At 36.1% G+C, this 20,956-nt stretch overlaps 1 protein-coding gene across 1 annotated transcript in view; it reads right to left on the reverse strand.

Moving 5' to 3' along the window:
• Window positions 1-20,956, reverse strand: part of EXOC2 (exocyst complex component 2) — a 133,350-nt gene that overhangs the window by 93,236 nt on the left and 19,158 nt on the right. The window contains exons 3-6 of the mRNA XM_082479417.1: window positions 19,991-20,167; window positions 18,421-18,547; window positions 9,321-9,434; window positions 4,998-5,122 (exon numbers count right to left, since the gene is read on the reverse strand). Coding sequence (XP_082335543.1) covers window positions 4,998-5,122; window positions 9,321-9,434; window positions 18,421-18,547; window positions 19,991-20,167 — 543 coding nt within the window. The remainder of the gene's footprint in view (window positions 1-4,997; window positions 5,123-9,320; window positions 9,435-18,420; window positions 18,548-19,990; window positions 20,168-20,956) is intronic.

Raw genomic sequence — 20,956 nt, forward strand, 5'->3', positions numbered from 1 at the left:
CAACAGCAAAACCTGGTATAATAAATAGTCTGATTCTGTACTACCTAGCAAAAACAGTCATGGAATAGCATTTCATTGGACAAATGCACCAAAAGACAAGAGTGAACTGAGATTGCAACGTAAAATCACATTAAAATTAGTCAGTCAGTCAAATTTGCAAATGAAATCACTAACGAAAAATTGAAGAGAGCATGTACTCTCTTTAAATTCAAACATGACATAACTCCTCAAAAGCCAGAAGCAAAGGGACACTTATGTAACAGACAAGCATCAGTTTTTAGTTTCTCAAATTCCCAGTCTGACTCAGAATTGAATATATATCCAGTGGTTTCTTTTGGTTTAGTTTCAGAGAAAATTAATTTAACAGACATGGCAACAGAATAGGCTTATTCATACTGAATCAGATCCTGGATCACTGTCATGCTCATTCTAGATTGGGCATTAGGGGCTGAAATGTAAAAATATTCTATAGGAAGAAAAAAAAAAAAAAACAAAATCAAAAACCCAGGCATTGACCAGATATAGGATCATTTCAGCCAGGTAAACATTATCTTTGCTTATACATTAAGTAAGGTATTAGACAAAAGACCAACTACAGTCCATGCTCCCCATCATAGTGGCATTCCCATAGGCCACATATCTGAACAGGAGTAGAAAGGGGAAAAAGGAATAGTGCTGCAATAGCCAGCACTGCTTCTTTTGTACAGATTTTTTTCTGAAAATCATGTAAAATGTGTTTGTAGTTGTAACTGCACAAGAACCATTGCCATGATAAACTAGAGTCAAATCTAAATCTCAAATTTGTTCAACTTATGTGTGTTTCAAAGACAACACAGCATCTTCTTTACTCACCAATGTCATACTTGCATGTTTTTGCACAATTGAGTGACTGAAGTGGTCATTTCCCTTTTTTTTTTTTTTTCCTTTCACTTAAATAATAAGAAACTCTGCAGCCTAAGGCTTTGTAAAGAGCACTTCTGAAAAAGTATATGCAAAGTAAATTAATTTGCTAACTTTCCAGAGACTTCTGTGCGGGAAATGACTTGCTTATGACAATAAAACACGACTTGTCTACAAGCATATAAACAGCAGCCCTTTTAGGAATGCTACTTTCTAGGCTGCCATTAGAATTATGGGAAATAAATCAGCTGAACTCCCCAATGTTGACAAGTGGGTCAAGTTGAGGTGAGCCCAGTTCCCCTCAGCTCAGCTTACAACTCCCTTCAGCTGACGAAACAAACTTCCTGTTGAACATCTCTGCAGCAAAGTCACTGTCAAACTGTCAGCCAAGCTAACGGGCAGAGAGACACGAGGATCTGATAAGGCAATTCTGTTTTCCAAGAAATTAAACCAAACAAGCAAGGGTTCTGGCCTATTTGACCTCTTATTTTCTTAGTAAACAGTTTCTAAATCACAAATTACAATAAATATCTTGGGAGATTTTTTTAACAGTTTCCATCGCATACTTGTAAAAATATTAATACTCATTTAAATGTGTAATACAGTCTGATGGCATGCTTAAGATCAGACGAATCTTACTGATCCTGGCTAATGAAAAAAGCTGCACCATAATCAGTAATTCGGGGTTTCCCAGGTCAAGTATTTGAAAATAACATTGTTAAATGTGTATGTGTTAAAAAAAGCAGGTATAAACAGATGCGCGAATAGACAAACATGGAGTACCTGGTAAAGCAAGTGTTATTCCCCTTAAAGTGAGCCTCCTACAAAAAGTAATGTCCTGTACCAATTTAGGGAGACTTACAAGAAGTAACTGTACATAGATAGCTGCTCTCTACAACAACAACAGAATGGACCTGCAGTTTATAAAGCATAACCACTGGGGCTGGAAGTTGTGTTCTAGGCTATCCGAAGGGGAACACTGAGAGCCTAAATCTTTGCCCATCAACAAAAATTTATCTTCAGAAAACACATTTAGAAATCTTCCCAAAGGAAAGGAAAAAAAAAATCCAAACCAAAATGAAGCATTAAATTTTAAATTATATTGGAAGACAGACTAGATGTATTCATAGAATTTCCCCTTGAGTCAATTCTTCCTCTGTAACGGTTGTATGCTCAGCATCAAATAATGAAAGTTTGCAGAACCAAGGCTATGTCCCTAAAACTTTGTGCTGAAACAATCCTTCAGCTTTGAAATATAAACTATTCTTCATGTAACTTTGTTTAAATGCATACAAATTCTAGTTGCATATTTTCAAAGGAGAAAATAAGACAAAAATTCACCTTTACATGCGTGAGGACACAGAATTGCCATTATATCACCTTACACAAATGCATTTTTAATTTAATGTTCTTCTGTTAAAGAGCTTGAATTTCATAATTACATGCCTAAGAAGTACTGGGATTTTTGTTTGTTTGTTTGAGGTTTTTTGTTTGGTTTGGTTTGTTGTTCGGTGGTTTTGTTGTTGGTTATATGGTTTTGGGGTTTTGGTTTTTTTTTTTTGGGGGTTCCCCCCTCCCCCCAAATTTTGCATCTAAGCTGTTTCTCTAGAAAATGCTAATAACGCTTATGTTTAATTCTTGTAATCTTTCTTTTGAGAAAACTGTAGTGATCAAATGTTCTGGAGAAAATATGCAATACAGTGGGGTTTTTTGACTGAAAATAATCAAAAACACTTCGGCGCATGCATTTAATAGGAAATTTCAACAGAAACACATTTTAAAATGCTACAGAAGGCAGCTATGACCTACATTGCATCCTCATTAAGAATTTGGTTTCATAATTTAAAAACTAAATATTGTATTGATAAGTCCCTTGAACTCCAGGGTTATAGCTTTGAATTTGTAAGAGATTAAGATTTCAAGTCTCTAATTTTCTTCTCCAGCAGCATCAAGATCACTCTAAAGCATCAAGGTCATTCTTTCTTAGTACTATTTAAATTCACTGTTTATATCTAAGCAATCTAAAAGTCTGCTTCCTTTTAAGCACTTAAGGGGGATCACCGGGAGGAAGACAAACCCAAGCCATTTTGGTTACAGATTAAAAGTGGCACCAAGAACCACGAGTCATCCCAAGTTTTGAGTTCATAATTTATCTGAAGGATACACTCATGAGCTCTAATTTTAGGTAAAAATAACACTCTGATACAGGTAAGAGATACAAAACAGTACTACAGCTATTGTAATTTATTTTAAATTGAGAACACAGTAGCTAGTGAAATAAATGACTTTGCTTTCCCTATCATTATTTTATTAATATTTTTTACATTCTTATTTGCTCTCTGACCTCTTCATTTATCAGGAAATCAGTCTCCAAAGGCAAGAAGCCTACACTTCAATAGATGGGACAAGAGAAAATCACTCAGTTGTGTTCAGTCTTTCTAAAACCTCACAAGATTTATGGTTTGCATTAGCTTTCTGTAAATCCTACTAAGTCTTTGCTGGTCCAAAAAATAATCTTAGAAGATAACATATATGTCTTCCAGCACTACTTGTTATCCGCAGAAATAACTGTTTCCAAAAACAGAACGCTGAATCTTTTAGAGTATTTGATACTCTATATGCAAAGCAGATTTGGTTGTGAAAAACAAGTCACATTTCAATATTTTTTTCAGGAGTATTTAGGATTTTGAACTACTTCAGATAAATCAGGGATTTCAACAACTTCAAGTTATCTGAGATTTACAAAGAAGCAGTCTATTATCAATTTTCCTAGCATTTAATAAAACCTCAGCTTAAAAAAAAAATTAAGAATGCCAAATACTGATTCTTCTTAGGATCTTTTCCTATGACTACCACCACATCCTTTAGTATTTCCATGAAATCTTTAATACTTCTCTTCTGTTATTGAACCCATCTAGATTTAGGCCAAGGTTTTCCAAAACTGATCAGTAATAGGTTAGTTCTGGTTGGGGTAATAAAGGTGTCTAGGAGTTAAGATTCTTCACAGGAAGAATCTTCAGATGTCTCAAGAAGAGGTCTTCCCTACCAAAGCATGTATGTTTGCAATTGTGGAAAAAGTCCTCCCCTTAAAACTTAACAAATTAGGCAGGTAGCCAAAAGCTAACAAACGCTTTTGAAAACGCTGTCATCTGAAGGGCAGGTCACAAGTTAATCTGCCTGGGGCAAGAATACAAGTGGACCACCAGGTGAGACAGCACTACCTTCCCTTTTTCCTGACACACGGAAGTGGCTATCAGACAGATAGTGAGCAGCCTGCAAGTGTGTCAAGAGACAACTGGTAGTTCTCCAAAGCAGTGTTCCTAAAGCCAACGGAAGTGCTAGTTTGGCTAAGGCTATGAGTAGATATAATGTTTTCTTACTCGATGGTGCCCATAACACAGGATCAATGATCAGGAGTGACAACCCTGCAATATACAGTAGCTACGAAGAATAGCATAGCGGTAAATGTCAAACCTATTGGGGATGGCCCAGCACTGTCACTTTCTTATCCAGCACGGTCCCTAACCAGAAAGGACTATGGCAGCCCACAATGGGCTTTTACCTGAGAGACATTTTATGCTTCAAGAGTGTATATATATATATATCCATAAGATAAAGACATATATAAAAATGGCACAGACAACTAAGCTAATCTCACTAGTCTGTTTCATTTTCCCTATGGCAAGCAGAATATAAAGGCCGTCTGATTTCCCAAGTCAGAGTGCACTGAATATTTATATAAATATTACAGTCTATGGGATAAGGCAGCATAAAATCAAGTTTTTATGTTGCTACAGTTTATAAATCATCTTAATACTCTCTCCAGACCAATATTTCCTCTCTCTTCTGGATTTGTGGTCAAAGCAGTTTCATCAAATGCCTCCAACTCCTCTAAGATACATTTGGTGCCACCTTTTGCAAATAGCTAACCAGTCCCAGCTTGTGACCAACATGATACAGATTTTTGGGCTCAGTATACACTTTTAGAAGAGACTGCAAAGAAAAACAATATTTTTAAAAATTTTTAAATATTAAATTCAACCATACATGCGGACAGTCTTTTCTTTTATACTGTATTTAGTAAGTGCAAAGTTTACCTGACAGAGCATCTTGTGCTTCAAAAAATGTGCTGAGACCTCCTTTCACATAAGCTAGACTCCCCTCGTTTTTCTTGTTGGCTTGTTTCTTCAAATTCACAACAGCCGTTTTAAGCTGATCAAAACTGAAAACAAATAAAAAACCCCTTGTGACATTCAAACAACGAATGAGGTCAGCTAATGAATAAACAGAACAAACTATTTGGAAAATAAAGCCAGCTACTTTTGCAACTATTAAGGTCTGACTAATTGCTCCTATCACTTGTGATGGAATAGATTTCTTTATAATACAAATTACTCAAGAAATTTCTTCTAAACACGCAATATTGCTCTTAGTTAACTGTACTACATCAAATACGTGATAGTATAATTCACTACACTTAGTACACTAGATTAACCACTGGGATGTTAGAATTCTCTTTAATCATGACATTTGTTTAGCTTTGCAGCTTAGTTCACAACCCTTTTTCATGTTCAGTTTCTGAATTCCATCAATATTTTTATGTTGGTTTGGACACACAGTTTGGAATTGAACACAATAATAATGCAAAACTAAGGAAAAGCTGAACAGATTCCTGCGTCATGAAAGTATTGGTTTTCTATATGTAGTCTACTGAACTGGTTTTGAAAGACACTTCATAGAAGAATATTAAAATTGCCAACTCATCATTGTTGTTTGTATGGTAGGTTTCTTTTTATCTTAGTTTCCTAATATTTCTAGATTATTGCCAGTTTAAATTTGATTTCACATTTTTATTTTTTGCAAGCAGCTGCAATTATTTTAGAAGTCTTACGTAATGATTAATTCATTACTTGCATATCATTTTTTTGTTGATGATCATGAATATGATCTCAGTAGTCACACTATTGCATTATAAAAGCACTCTCACAAACAAAGCTCAGAAATACAAATATAACACGTGATTTTCATCCGTAAAGTCTTTTCTCCTACCTGCAGGCCAAACCCATCTATTACAAAAGAATCAAACAAAAAACTCCAGTATACCTCAGTGAGGAGAGCGAAACAATGAATTAAGGAAATTAAGACATAAGGCAATTCCACCAATACTTCTTACCCATTTTAAACAGTGGTAGAAAAAAAACATATTGAGAGAACAAAACAAACTTTATTCCAGGCAGTGAGAAGACTATCACCACCTGCTGGGAGACAAAACATACTGGTGCACTTACAGGAATTTTTCTTTTTATACTGATGATGTCACAACATTTTGCTTTATTTCCCATTTCCATCTGCTGGACAGAAATCGCATTACTCAGTAGCTGGATTTGTCTACTTGGGCATGCAAGAAGTACTTACCAGCAGCATTTTCAAACTAACAAAAATCTGTACAGTTCTCTTTTTAAGCACTGTGTCATGTTATCTGATACTATGTCTAAATGTATGTCTAAATAGTTTATTTATATTTATCAGGATATTGCCAGGGTAAAAAAAAAATCATAAAAAAGATGTTATTTTGATTGCTTAAAAAGAATTTCCTTCAAGGAAAAAACAGACATAAGCTAACCAAAACACCAGTGCACCACACATTTAGCACTCCCAATACCTGAGGTAACATAGAGGACAAGAACTACACCATTGCTGTGTGTTTCCGGAAAAACAGCACAAATGATATAGAGCAGATAATTGTACAATTGAGAATATTTCCAAGACTACATATTTTGAAGTGGGAAGAAAAAAAAAACAAGTTTTGCTCCTTCTTTATTTAAAAAGCTATTTATAATTAGATTCAAAACATGATTGGATTCACCCTACCCTTTGAGTCATTCTTCCTGTTGAGTTCTACACAGCTTTTGCACCTTCAACACTAAGATTCAGACTTTACAAAAACACTAAGATTCAGACTTTATAAATGAATATAAACTGAATTAATATGCAAGAAATCATGTGTTGTTTTAAAAAACACTTAATACTTTTTATTCCACTGGACTGAGGGAACCATCATGACTTGAAACCGTTGACATGCAAAGACACAAATCAATGGAAATTTACATGAGAATAGACTGTCAGATACTGACATTGGCATAGCACAAGTTAAAAAGGGGCCATAAAAGCTGATGTAATTATTTAAGTTATCAATTTATAGTACTGATGACCAGAAAAAAAATCAGTGGTTTTACTGACACCTTGTCATATTAGAGATATAACTATTGCATTAAGCTGTTGTTCACATTCCACAGTAATTCTGATAACTAGAGTCATTTAATTAGTTCTAAGAAGTCATTTAATTAATTTTCTGGATCCGCAGCATTCTTAAATGTACCTAAGCCATCTATGACAGATAGCTGTCCAATCAAATCTCAGCACTCTCCAGTGACAACGATTCTGCAGCATTCCAAGTTATGTTGTCCCAGGGTTTAAGCAATCTAATATTGTTTCTAATCTGCATCTAACCTAAATCACCCTTGTTGCAAACTGAGGCAGCTTGTTCTATTCTTGTTAAACCGAGAGCAATTGATGGCTATCTTTGAACTGCCCACTACGTATTTCAGAATATGTTTTCTGTATTAATTTTATTTTCTAAAAGCACCTAATTCATTCAAGCTGTATACCCACAGGTACTTAAACACTCCTATTTTTGTGGCTCAGCTCTCATATCTTTCTTAAAGCAGTGGCCAAAGCTGGGCAGAGCACTTCAACTGCAGCTTTAATAATGCTGAGCAAAATAATTATCCCCATACTTTACACAACACAGCCTTGCTGATACACCCCAGAAGACGATTCGGACTAGACAGCCAACTGGTATTTATGGTATGCTACAAAGACCAGACTGTCTTCTGTACTACTGTTGCCCAATCCTAGGTGTGTACTCTGCTGCTTGCCTTCCCCACGCGCCTTTAGAGCCTTGCACTCAACTATTTCATGATTGCTACAGCCAAGGCTGCCACTGGTTATCGCACCCCCTGCCTTCCCTGCAAGAATCGTATTTAGGAAAGCACCAATCCTGCTTACCCACCCAGCAGCTATGTTAGAAGTCATTCCCAGAGCTCTCTCCACAAGCCTCCTGGATTACTGCCCTTCCTGTAATTACCAAGGAGGTCAAAGTCTTGTACAGGAACCAGGGTCTGCTTTCTGGAGACTTCCCCAGGTTGCCTTAGGAAGATTTTGTTCACTTCTTCATCCCACTGCGACGTCACCCTTTCCAGCCTCTTGAACAAGCTCTCAACCATCCCGCTACCTGCTCCATAAGAGGGACCGTATATTTATTCAAGCTGTTCCTTCACACGAAGGTCAAATCTCTCTCTTTTTTCTGGGTATCTTTCTCAGAAGGGCTCTTCCCATCCATCACAGAACACCAGGCACATGAGCTATCTCACTTTATTCCAGTAATACATTTGTCTAAGCCTACATGTGGAGCTCTGGCTCCCCTTACTTGTTTCCCAAGCTGCATGTGAGCGTGTAAAGGCACTTGAGGTTAGACCCTTTCAACTGTTTTTGTAATTCCCAACAGCACTCTCAATGCTGTCACTGAACCATACGTTTAGCACTCTATCCCTTCATTTAACTGCAAGTTGTTTTCACCATCCCCTGATGCTCCTGCCACACTTTTTCAAATGAATCCCATTTCTCACTAGCAGGCCTTGTTCTTTAGTAACGGATCCATGGCTACAGAAGTAAAAAATGCTGCCTTTGTAAACAGTGATACAGCCATCTGTGAACCTACAGGATGCACCCACTACTACCTGAAGCTTTCCCCTTCACCTGTAAATTGAAGAGAATACCTGGGATCCCATGTTCTTCACTTTTGTCCCCAGGGCATTACAATCACTCTTGATCTGTTCTACATCTCCCTTGGCAGTGTCACTGGTATGCACATGAATGAGCAACAAAATGGCAACAGTCCAAGGGCCAAACACAAAGGAAATTTCTTAAAAAGAGCTACATCAAGAGCTGTCTGTTCTCTCACTTTAATAACCCCTTAGCTTTTTTTAAAAACCTGATGATCCCCAGAGTTATCAGACCGTGATAGATAGAATTAATTTTGAATCACTCCTCTTTTAGTTACGTGATTTCAAAAGGTGCTGTCACTACACGTGTATTAGGTAATAATGTTCTCTTGCTGTTGTTTTGGCTCTTCAATATACCATCACCATAAATTAGGTCTGGTTAAAAATGAAGTTTTCCTCATAACTACATCTAGCAAAACGGTTGATTCAAGTTTTGAACCAAGCAGAAACATCACAGGTATTAAAGACTACAGGTCTATTACTGTAATGTCAATCACCAATGATGCGTCTATTGTATAATGAAATAACATCAGGTGACTTGCATTTAAAACAATTATTCATATGATAGCAACAAACCTTGTTGTTGAATGATTCTCAATCAGGTACCAGGCAGCAGAAAAGTTTTCACTAGTGAAATCAGCACTCATCCCAGGAAACAGTGCCTCTAAATCTTTCTGAGGAAATCTGCCTCTGAAAAATAAATATTCATTTCTTCAGTGAGATATATTCCTGTGAACAGCTTACAATTAAATGTGTCACATAAAAAAAAACAAACAACAAAACAAAAAAACCACACACAAAATCATGTTCCAACAAGATGTAAATATAAACTTGTATCTCACCATGAAATTGATTCTGGTATTACAGACACATGTAGAGTGACTCGGAAAGAAAAGATTGAAATCTAATCTAAGTAAAACTAATTTTACCATTTTGATGTCACCATTACACACATGACAGAAATGTTGTCTGTACAAAACAATTCTAAAGAAAGAGAACTGCTGCCTTCAGAAAAAGAGACTAGACTGACTCACCACTATACTACTAAGGTTCAAATGCAGGACCACTAATGCTACATTAGTGTCAAATTCAACTCTACTTTTTAAACAGAAAAATCAGTACACCAAGGCAAGTAAATAAGAGACAATATTCTCTATAAGCCATGAACCAGTATGTATTTAACTTTAAAATGACAGGACATCACCAGGTTGACAGCTTGTCTATTGGCCCACGTGCAGCAGAAATCCCACAGAAACATGAAGGAAAATACACAGAGTATACTTCTATTATATAAAAACACTGAAATAAATTCTGAGTCAAAATCATCCTCTTGCAAAACAGAATGTCTGTGCATCTTATACAAAACAATGAAAAAGCGGGCATGTCTAAAGTGAGAAACAACATGTTTTGTTTGGTTTTTTTTCAGTCTTACAGTACATAAAGGTAGCATGTGAGCCAGTTCCTTGTGAAAGCAGATTCTCTACAAGACTATTTTTGAAACTACAAGTGACTTTTAAGATACTCATACAGAAAATGTATTCCATTTATTATTTACACAGTCAGTGTAATGAAAATATTTAAAGCACATGACAATCTTCATCACTCAGTCCAGACACACACGTAACACTTGGCCATATTAATTCCACCATGCACTCTCAGTACATCACCAGGTGCACTCGCCACTCTGTTCTTTACCACCAGCTGCATCCCATCTTCAGAAACTGATCAAGGCAAACAAATTTACTTTTGGGCAGCCCTGAATCAGTCAGGCAGTTGGACTAGATCATCATTGTAGGTCCCTTCCGACTGAAATATTCTATTTTATTCTAAAAATTTACTATGTCATTTTAGGATCACAACGTCAAACTCAAAATTGAATAAAATCCCGCTCTTGATGCTCACAAGCTAGGTGAGCTCTGCTACATGAGATGCCCTGTAAGCAAAGGCAGACCTGCCTCACTTTACATTTGAGATCAAACTTGGGTGGGGGTAGCAATCCAGAGTCAGCTGTTGGAATTACATTTAATACATATGAAAAGCCATTTGAATGGACATGAAAGCAATGATTTGTTAGCTTTGGGTTTTCTGTAATCTAAACATATTTCAAGATGGCTACAACTGTTTTTATTACAAAAAGAAAACAGCAGATGAAGTGAAGCAAATCTAAAGGCATGCGCATTAAAAAGTACAATTATATAGAAACAAGAGTTATATTCTGTGAGTTTCTATTCATATCCAAATGGCCATTGGCACAAGCAGGTACAAAGGACTTACATAATGACATGGAACAGAAGTCTTTCATCAGTAGCACCTGATTACAGAGCAGGGGCATGAAACAATACTTTTTTAAAAAAGAAAAAAAACACAAATGAGATGCAAGGAAAAATGATGACAAATATGTAAAGCAGAGAGACAGGGAAAATAGTGCGAGAAACAAATGTAGCAACTAAAAATGAAGGTCCCCACATTTCTCTGTGTTCTATGAAAAAGGGGTAATGTTAACATAAAAATTCATAAACATAGGTAGTGAGGTTCAGGATTGACAACGACCTTGAATTTCACCAATGCCAGTTAGTGAGCAGAAAATGCTGATGGATGGAGGAAGAAGAAAGTGTCAGTTTATCCCTCCTTTAAAGACATTTTAAGATATCTTATTTTTCATTCAAAGTAGTCAAAAAGTGCCCAGAAAGTACTTGAATTTGCAGGATAGTACTTCAGATGTGATACATGGCACAGCTGTCAAAAAAGCTTTTATATTAAATCCATGCATGGTGGCAGCTTTGTGGCCAATACATTTTTAATGCTAAAAAACAAAAACAATAAAAAATTTTTAGTTACCTCAGAAGAGACTCAGACCTTCAGTGCAAGCACTATATAAGTGCATGCACACTATACAGAAGCAGAATTTTGTTTGTCTTTTTCAGAACTTCAACATATTTTCTCAGAATCCAAAAGAAACAGATGTAACAGAAAAAGCACACACACTTAACAAATATACCATTACCAAATGCTACTTATTCTTGCAAGACTGTAAAACATACGCATGACAGTTTAAGCTTATGCATGAGCTATACAACTCCTAGGGAAAACTCCCCTATTTTATATATATATAAATATGTAGAGAGAGAGATTCAGCTAGGGATGTAATAAATTCCTGTAAACGAGCTGTGCCCACAGACAGCGGGACAGGTTTTTTTTAGTTCGATGTTTGACTGCATTGAAAAGTTATTAGGAGCTTTTTTCCAGCAGATGTACTTGTGCAGAACCATAAATTAGCAATGCATTTATGGGTGCTTTTATCTGTGCGGACATATTTTAGACATAGTCACAACAGAGTAGAAACATGAATGTGAATGTGTGCGGTATGTTAACAATATGTTATACTCTATGGTGTAGTATCCTTATTTTTATCATAAATTTTACCAGTAGTTTTTCCACTAACAGCTATGGGGAGCTTGGAATGACTTGCTACAGCTGTCTTCACAACAAGCTGCTCACTAAAAACTTCAAACTGAAAGCAACTGCATTTCTAAAATGTCTGGCCAGAAGCATTTAAAAAGAGACTGACTCCACATACACACAAGTTTGTTTCATTAACTTCCATTAGTAAATGAAATAAGTCCTTGGAAGTCGTTCTCATGAAAACTTGCTTACCGTTTACTTATAAACAAGCACATATGTGACTTGAGAAAGTATTTCTGTTTTGCTCATTTCAGCATTACGGGGTGAATATGAACTAGTAGCAAAAGCTGAGATCATCTTGACATGCAACAAAATTTTTGATAATTTTTCTGTTGATTTGCTCATTATACAAGAATCACTTCAGGAATCAACTCTGAATACTTAACCACCGATTAAAAAGCAATCACTGCAGACAAAACTGGGAACCACAAATTGAATCCAGAAAACCTCAGAAAAAAGAAGAGAGAAGTTTTTGCTACCTTTACTTCAGCAAAGGTACACATACTGGATTTATATAATAGTACTTTCTGCTAGGCATACTATTTTATTTAAAACAGAAATAAATCTGGTGCTAGACTTCTAGTTAACATTTTAAAGTAGTCTTATTCATCCATCAGCAAAAATATAAAAGTAATTAGGATTTCACATACTGTTTATATTCCTGAGAACTATAATAATATAAATTTGGGTTCAAGCCACTATATGCTTTTACTTCCCTCAAACATATTTTGAGTATATTTAATACAGTATTAGACGCAGTGGTCCTTGCTTCCACATAAATGGCATGCACATCTACTTTGGATTCAAAACACACGCGGTACAATCAATTCACTTGCACCACATGTGCCCATTAACATAAGTCCCTCCATCCACTACCCCAAACTTTAGGTTCTGTAGAGCCTGATAGTCAACAAATCTAATTTAACTTCACAGCATATATTAGCTTTTACAAGTTCTACTACAGAACTTGTACGTATACAGAGCGTTTATATTCCCCGGAGGTTTAAGATTAGTTGTAATCTCCACGGGTAAATCACAGCCTCCAAGCAGTCACAATTGAGTAATGGCAGGAGAATGCAATGGATACTAGTGAATAGAGCCTGACTATGAACGCACCTTAGCAAGTTGTAATTGTTCTGCAAAAATTATTTTGCTTCCAGAATTTCAGAATCTCACAGTATGCTTTTCAGCATACATGACAATATTTGCAGTTTAAAGGCAGGTCCCAACACAGGATACAATCACCAAAAGGTAACTTGAACCTCAATTCCACAGGAGTTTATAGGTCAAAAGGAGCAACTTTAAATAAACACAGATTCTGAATAGCAACCAGCACAAACAAGCTCCAGCTAGAGCTGCTGTACACTCCCCCCTCTGTCTGGTACCAGTCAGACTCCTAGAAGCAAGCTGTACTGTGTTAATAATGCATGCACGAAGCCCAGAATAAAGGACACTGGAGTAGACTAAACATGACAAGTCAGAAGGTGTTAACAAAGGTCTCTCCAACAGTAAAGACAAGGATGCACTCTGGAAATTACTCCCCAGTAGTGTTGGGTCTATCAGAAATATGACATCAAAACTACAACCATATTTGAGAAATGGCAGAGTGATAAGAGAAATCTACTAAGAGATTATATAGGCTGGTAGTTGCGACTGATGCATCAGCCTTACAAGCAGTAAATGTTACTGTATATTTTAACGTATGACTATGTACTATTACATACTCCATTCCTCTCCCACAGGTTTCACAGTTTTTCCATATGCATCTCTGTGATAGAGGTTTCCACAAGCCCATCACATTCAAGGACGACATTGACTGCATTTCCATACAGGTCACTTAAAAATAAATAAATAAATATCAAGCCTCCAGAAAGTCTCTTCCTATCTCATGGCAGTAAGCTGACATTGACCATTAGGTGGCAGCGTAAGATCATCTGTTCCGTCCTCCCACACCAACAGTTTTGGAAGCTGGCGTGGGAAGAGGGAAGCATCTGTATTGAGTGGGTGGATACAGAAGTATGTGGAATGTACTTAGCATGTCAGCATTTGCTTTCATGTACGAGACGGATCCACCATATTGACCTCTGCGACATGCAAAACAACAAACACTATTCAAAATTTACTAACCACCACTAGGTCTGACTGTTATTACTGCTTTGCAGAGAATGGATGTTCTTAGCCTGACAGAGTAGGTAGAGAAGGCAGGGAACCTTTGATTAAACAAGGACTAGACATGCAGGAGGGGAAAAGTATGTGGTACATACGAACAAGATATTCATTCACAAATCTTACATAGATCTAAATTTTCCACCAATAGATTTCAACCAGTGCCTTTATGAAACAGGCATCACATATTCTCTCCCAGAACTGTTTAAAATTCTGAACAATCCTATGTTGGTAGGATGTAACTTTCCAACCCACTCTTAACAGCTCTAAATTGCTAAAACCAACCCAATTACTGCAATGTCACGGTTAATGTTAGCATTTTCATACCAGGTTTCCACATTTCTCAGACTGAGGTGACTACTCTGTACACTTTTTCCTGCAAGCTATTTAAGCCTTCTGTGAGGGTTTCTGGCTACATCTGCATAACACTACAGCCAGGAACACTCCCTGGGGAGGAAGGTGGCACAGACCTGCTTTGCACTTAAAGCCAGCACGAAGACGGTGATAGAAAACTAAAGCTTTGTATCAGTCTTTACTCCATTCTGAAAATTAAAAAAATGGAACTCAAAGATTAAGTATTTCAAATACTTATTTTCTGGTGTGAATGAAATATTTCATAGCATACACACAATATGCACTAAGTGACAAAAATGTAAAAAGAAACCTCATCTAATTGGATCGGTTCTGTGTTTTAAAAGATCAACAAACAATGGTTAGCAAGGCAGGAGAACAAATGTGTACACTCTTCTATGAATCCGTTTGTGACTTTAAGGATCACCACTGAAACATAATAACCACCAAGATCAAGTTTCATTACAATATAAATGATTTTGTTATTTAGCAACTGAGATTCTTAGTTAGTTGTGTGGCACAAGAACAACAATTAGTGCTTGGAAAATATGAAGAACTTATCAGCCAGAAATTACGTATATTTATTACTTGATAATCTTGCAGGCTGAAAGATGATGGCTTGCACGTTATATATATATATATAACATTTAAAATATCTTGACTATGTAAAAAACAACAAGGAGGATGAGTATATATCCATAGTTCCTACTTTTCATATTCAAATTTTGCAAGGATGCAAAGAGAATTCCAGTGTGTATTTTAAGTTTATTAATTACTCCTACAATATTTCTCCAGGCAGTATTCTAATTATTAATAGAATGTGTTAGACCCACTATTATCTATTTCCTTTAATTCACAGTTCAAACTTTTTGTTCACTTTTGTTCAGAGTCACTGACAATTAAACTCCAATCTTAAATCTGAGTCACAATAAATATTTTTTTTTGTCCCTGTGCTTGCCTATTAGTTTAATGAAATGCTGTACTAAAGCATATCTGTTCATTACTTACAGGATCTTTTTTCTAGTATATCAGTGTCCCCTTTGCAACACCTTGAAAGTACCCACCGGAATGATTTAAAAGCTATGATTAATTTTTAAACGCATTTTAATTGGACAAAGTGCCATAAACAATATTTAAAAAAAGCCACAAAAAGTAATTTTAGAGCTAAGCATAACCCATATTGAAAAAAATATACATTAAAAAAATATCACAACAGCTAGGTGTTCTAAGCCTTTTCCATGCTGCAGGTTGTCTTTTCTGTATCATTTGCTGATGACTGACAATCACTTTCTAGAGGGAGGACTTCCTTCTCTCTTTCAGTCTGTAGTCCACTCGCTGCCTTCTCTTCAGTGTGCTCCCATCTAGCTTATTCCCATCCTCTTTTCTCACATCTGTTATATAGACTCGTGTTCCTTCTCTCAAACTGGTCATTTTCATGACCTAGCGCTTGCCATAATCTTCACGCTTCACCTCCAATGAACTTGGAGATCAATGAACTAGACTTGATATTATGCTTGCCCAACGATTTCCCAATTGCTCCCCCCCCCACCCAAAAGGTTATTTCCTATCTGTATTTACACATTTCTGACTTACTTCTTTTTCCACACAAAATCCGAGGTTTCATTAACGTGATAATTTCTAATGCTTTCAGATTAAACATTTAAAATATAATATCACTGGTTTCTTATTTAACGAACATCCATACAGATGATTCTAAATTAAGGAAATCATAAACTAATGCTGTTTAGGTTTCTGGAAGATAATTCTTAACCTGTCACATTGACTCTGTCTAACTGCAAGAGCTATCAGTTTTGGTTATGAAGTGAAATACTATATTAGAAGTTTTGTTAAGAATAAGAACAAATTAAAAGTAACAGTGTCATAACTATTGTATTTACTGAAAGAAGTATTGTAAGAAACGTATGAGTAGAGGACTATGCAATAGAACTAGTTATCTTGACTTAAATCCCAGATAAAGTATTGGAAAAGTTGTTGCAGGGTTCAACAAATACAGAATTAAAGCAGACAAAATTAGTTTTCATGTCATCCAGTCACACCTGTTTCTTAAAATGTTTGAGAACATATTACATGGGCTTTGAGATTAAGTGCTTCATTGAAAAAAGTAACCAGACAAAATTAATATATCATCATTTTAGAGGAGACTGGCCACTATCAGAATGATTAAAATTTAGTTTTATGCAATACCGATAGAATACATCACATGGATTAAAAACTAACTAAAAAAAAATCCCCAACCAATCCGTTGGAGAAGCAAACCTGAGAACATCTGTAGGTAAAGTTTTACTAAAGCCCACATTATATTCATCAGTATTTGCATCATCACCAATAATAGCTTTATCACCAATAATTTCTTATAAATAGTTGATAAAAACATTAAGAAAAGACTGTCATCTGGACTGAGAAGACAGACATGTCAAGGAAGCAACAATTAGAGGAACATAATCAAATGCAAAAAGATGTAGCTAGGATAAAGGAATCTAGGCCATTCCTACCGAATAATGAGCAGCCAAAGTAGCAGCTCAAGAGAATCAGTTAACAAGCCACTCACTGCCACTTGCCAGTGCAGCACTGTGATAAAAAGTATTATTATGATTTTTTTAATTCACAAACAGTGGAGAGAGAGTGAAGGAGAGACAGGAGTCTTCTAATAAGACACTGGTATACTGTCCACAGTCCTAGAGTCCACATTTTAAAAGGGCTAGAAAACTGGAGAAGATGAAAGAACTACCTGTCAGAAGTTATGCCAGAGGCTGGAGAAAAACACTTAGAGACAAAATCTTCAGCTTATCACAAAAAATTGGTTAGTACTTTGAAAAGAAAGAAATATACATATTCAAACTAGGAAAGAAATGCACAGCCAGAGGCTGGAAGCTGGCAACGGATCCACTAGAAATCCCATACAGATTTTGGGTAACAATGGATGCTGCACATTTTCTCCAATGCATTTCCCCTCACAAACAGAGTATGCAGCAGATGAGACCTCTGGTAATAGTTTAATTTTAAATAACCTTTGGTTTTGGTAGAGCTGGTATCTTGATCAAGAGAAATATTATGCCTGATGCTATTTCTAGGAGTTGGGCAGGTTTGGAGCTCTACAAGTGTCCCACTTGAATCCATCTAATTTCGTTTATCACTCACTATGAAGTTTCTCTTTCAGAAAAAAAAAAAAAAAAAGTCATAAATTCCACCATACTTACGAAGGAAAGAAATCTGTGGGTTGGAAAAGAGTATTAATATTTCAATAAAATAAACTAGTTGATGTGGTATAATAAATCACATTTTACAGTGCAATTTTAGCAACAGATAGCAATCTAAATGTCCTTAAAAACTCCATGAAACTCAAATGCAACAGTAAGTATTCTATAACTACAGTGTATAAATCCAAAGCCTTAGGTTATTTACCAGTCCTCAAAATCCAGTCATCACTGGGGTTCAATATATCAGGCTTTTTGATTATCTACAGTTCTAATTGATGATCCAAAAATAAGGATTATGAAGCAGGATAGAACGTGCACCAACAACTCTTTTGAGTACCAAATAGCATACTGACAGCTAATATACGTGTGTATTTTTAAATATTTGCCTGTCCTGTAAACCATTAAACTTTTCTGGAATTCACGAAGGCACATATAGAGAAAACCACTAAAAAAGTGGATTAAAGGCATTTGGTACTCACTTGTCTATCTCAATACCGAGTGGATTAGCTGGACGTAGGGACAAGGGGGGAATCCCTTTGTTCCTATCAGTGCGCATGTCATAATAGTTCATTTCATCCACCCAGACAGCAGACTGATCCAAGATACCTAGAGAAAACAAAGCCCAGATCCTTAAAACAACAAGGGCGGTCCAGCACCATCAACTTCTAACATACTGAATTAATTTGAAAAATCCTGATAAATATAAAATGCATGCCTAGGTAATATATTGGAAGATACATGGAAAAACAACCTGGATGCAATTATGACAAATTATTTTATTATAGCTGCTGAAAAGGTATTCATGGATGGGCATCAAACATTACCTTCTTACAGAGTGCAAAGTCTGACATACATTAATACTCTGTGATCAGGAAAATGCTCTTAGTATTTTTCATTCCTCGAAGCATTTTGGTATCTGCTCAAACCTTGCCATATACTACTTTCAAAATGAGCAATTACCTGGAGGTCTTCTTATTCGTATATTTTAGAGAAGATCCCTTTTCTGCACTACTCACTAACCAAAAAGAAGTGAACTTCGGCCATGTGCCAAGATGGATAATTCAAAGGACACAGGACTGACTTTGTTTCCAAAGCCTTACACAGAACAATGCATAAAGGTGAGGCACAATGGGTCTTGGCCCTCAGCCAAAAACAGAACCACCCATACTTTTGGCCATGCCCTTCTTTAACATACCCATCAGATAGTCAACACCAGAAATTACCCCATCCCCACACTTACCCAGTTTTTAAAATATGAATTCTCCTCTCCCATCGCCAAAAGAATTCATTGTGTAACATTTACACTTGATTCACCTTTCTGTTATTAAGATCTTAGTACAGCATGGGAGAAATCATGTGTTATTTAACTGGGCCACAGAGAACAAAAGCTGAAAACATTTCCTGTGGGAACCCCTACATTAGAAAATATAACTATCCAACTTCAGCAATGAGGTGTTCTGAAAGAAACATTTTCAATCCAGAGAGTATTTAGACTGGATTCTAGATTAATCAGAGGTCCTAGACTGCTTGGCAACATCATTTCAATGGTTAGGCATCTCACGAGAAATATTTAAGACTTTCCGTCTCGCAGGATGGTTTGAATTACAAATAAGAAACAGCACTGAGGACTCAACTTTCTTTAAAGGACTAACTGTCAGCTCAGGATTTAGGTGTAAAGCTCATGAGCTGGTTTATATTTTGTATTTATCTAGTACGCTCAGGAGTAATTACTGGATCTGCTATGATTTTTTTTTTTAAGTTTTAGAAGTTTAATGCTACTCTTACAGGAAAAATAAAGAACTACTTTTCATTAGTCATTGAGGGTTTTATCAGGCTATTGAGATATGGTATGTGTGAAATTAATCCTCCTGAGTTTATCTATGTATATACTTGCACATTTTATTGATACACTCTGCTTCTCCTAGACAGCTGAAGATTGTCCTGAGGTAGATTCATTTTAAACATACATTTTATTTAAAAGAGGCACTCAGTCATGTATTCATTTAGCAAAAAAAAAAAAACAGATGTGAATTTGAACAAGAAAAATACCTATTTTTTCAGGTTTAAGCAGTTTGAAGGAAACAGTTGAAGTTCCTTTGCCACCAGACTTCGTAGTAACAATAATGTCTCCCTTGTCATTTTTAGCCTGTCCGACTCGACACACAATTTTACTGGCAGACATCCATTCAGCAGTTAGCAGACAGTTGTGCCCACAGATTGTTAAACCTGGGAAAAAGAAAAAAAGAAATACCCTACTGTGAATAGAAGTATCTTTTGAAATTCTGTAATGCAAATACATTTATGATGCTTCATATATTTTACATCAATATATCACCCTTCTTCAGCCCCTTACAGCCAAGTACAGTGAAAGAGTAACGAATACATTTTTCAGATGTTCCCAGGGTGACTTCAGGTCTTTTGTCCTACTGCCACTTCATGAGACACACAGTGCTGCTTGAAGCTTATTTTAATCTCTTCCACCAGTTACAGGCTACTGCAACTTCTACTTTGTGTTGTACAATAGATCTTCTGTTTGCAAGACACTAGAGAACTGCTGTTCAGTATTGTACTTACATGAAGCTTTCATCAAAACTGCATGCAAAAAATCTTTTAAGTCCACTCCACATGACTTTGCACAGCAAAAAAAAAAAAAAAGAAAGAAAGAAACTCTGCAAAATATTCACAATGAACAATGTTTCTTCAACTGTATTTGTTTAGCAGTACTTTTGTGGACACAGAAGGGTTTTTTGGTCAAAAAAGTATAATTGATAAATATTCTGTTGCAATCTCATCTGTACAAAATGCACAACACAAGACTGTGATTCTGCTGAATAAACTACCCTTGTTTTACAAAAGAACAGTCATGTAATGTTCATCTGTTTCCTCTTCTAATCTTTCTTACAACAGATGTACAAATGACTATGAAATAAAAATCACAGAGTCATAGAATGGTTAGAGTTGGAAGCGACCTTAAATACCATCTAGTTCCAACCTCTTGCCATGGCCAGGGACACC

This window comes from Vanellus vanellus (assembly GCF_965231255.1).
Source record: "Vanellus vanellus genome assembly, chromosome: 2".
NCBI lineage: Eukaryota > Metazoa > Chordata > Aves > Charadriiformes > Charadriidae > Vanellus > Vanellus vanellus.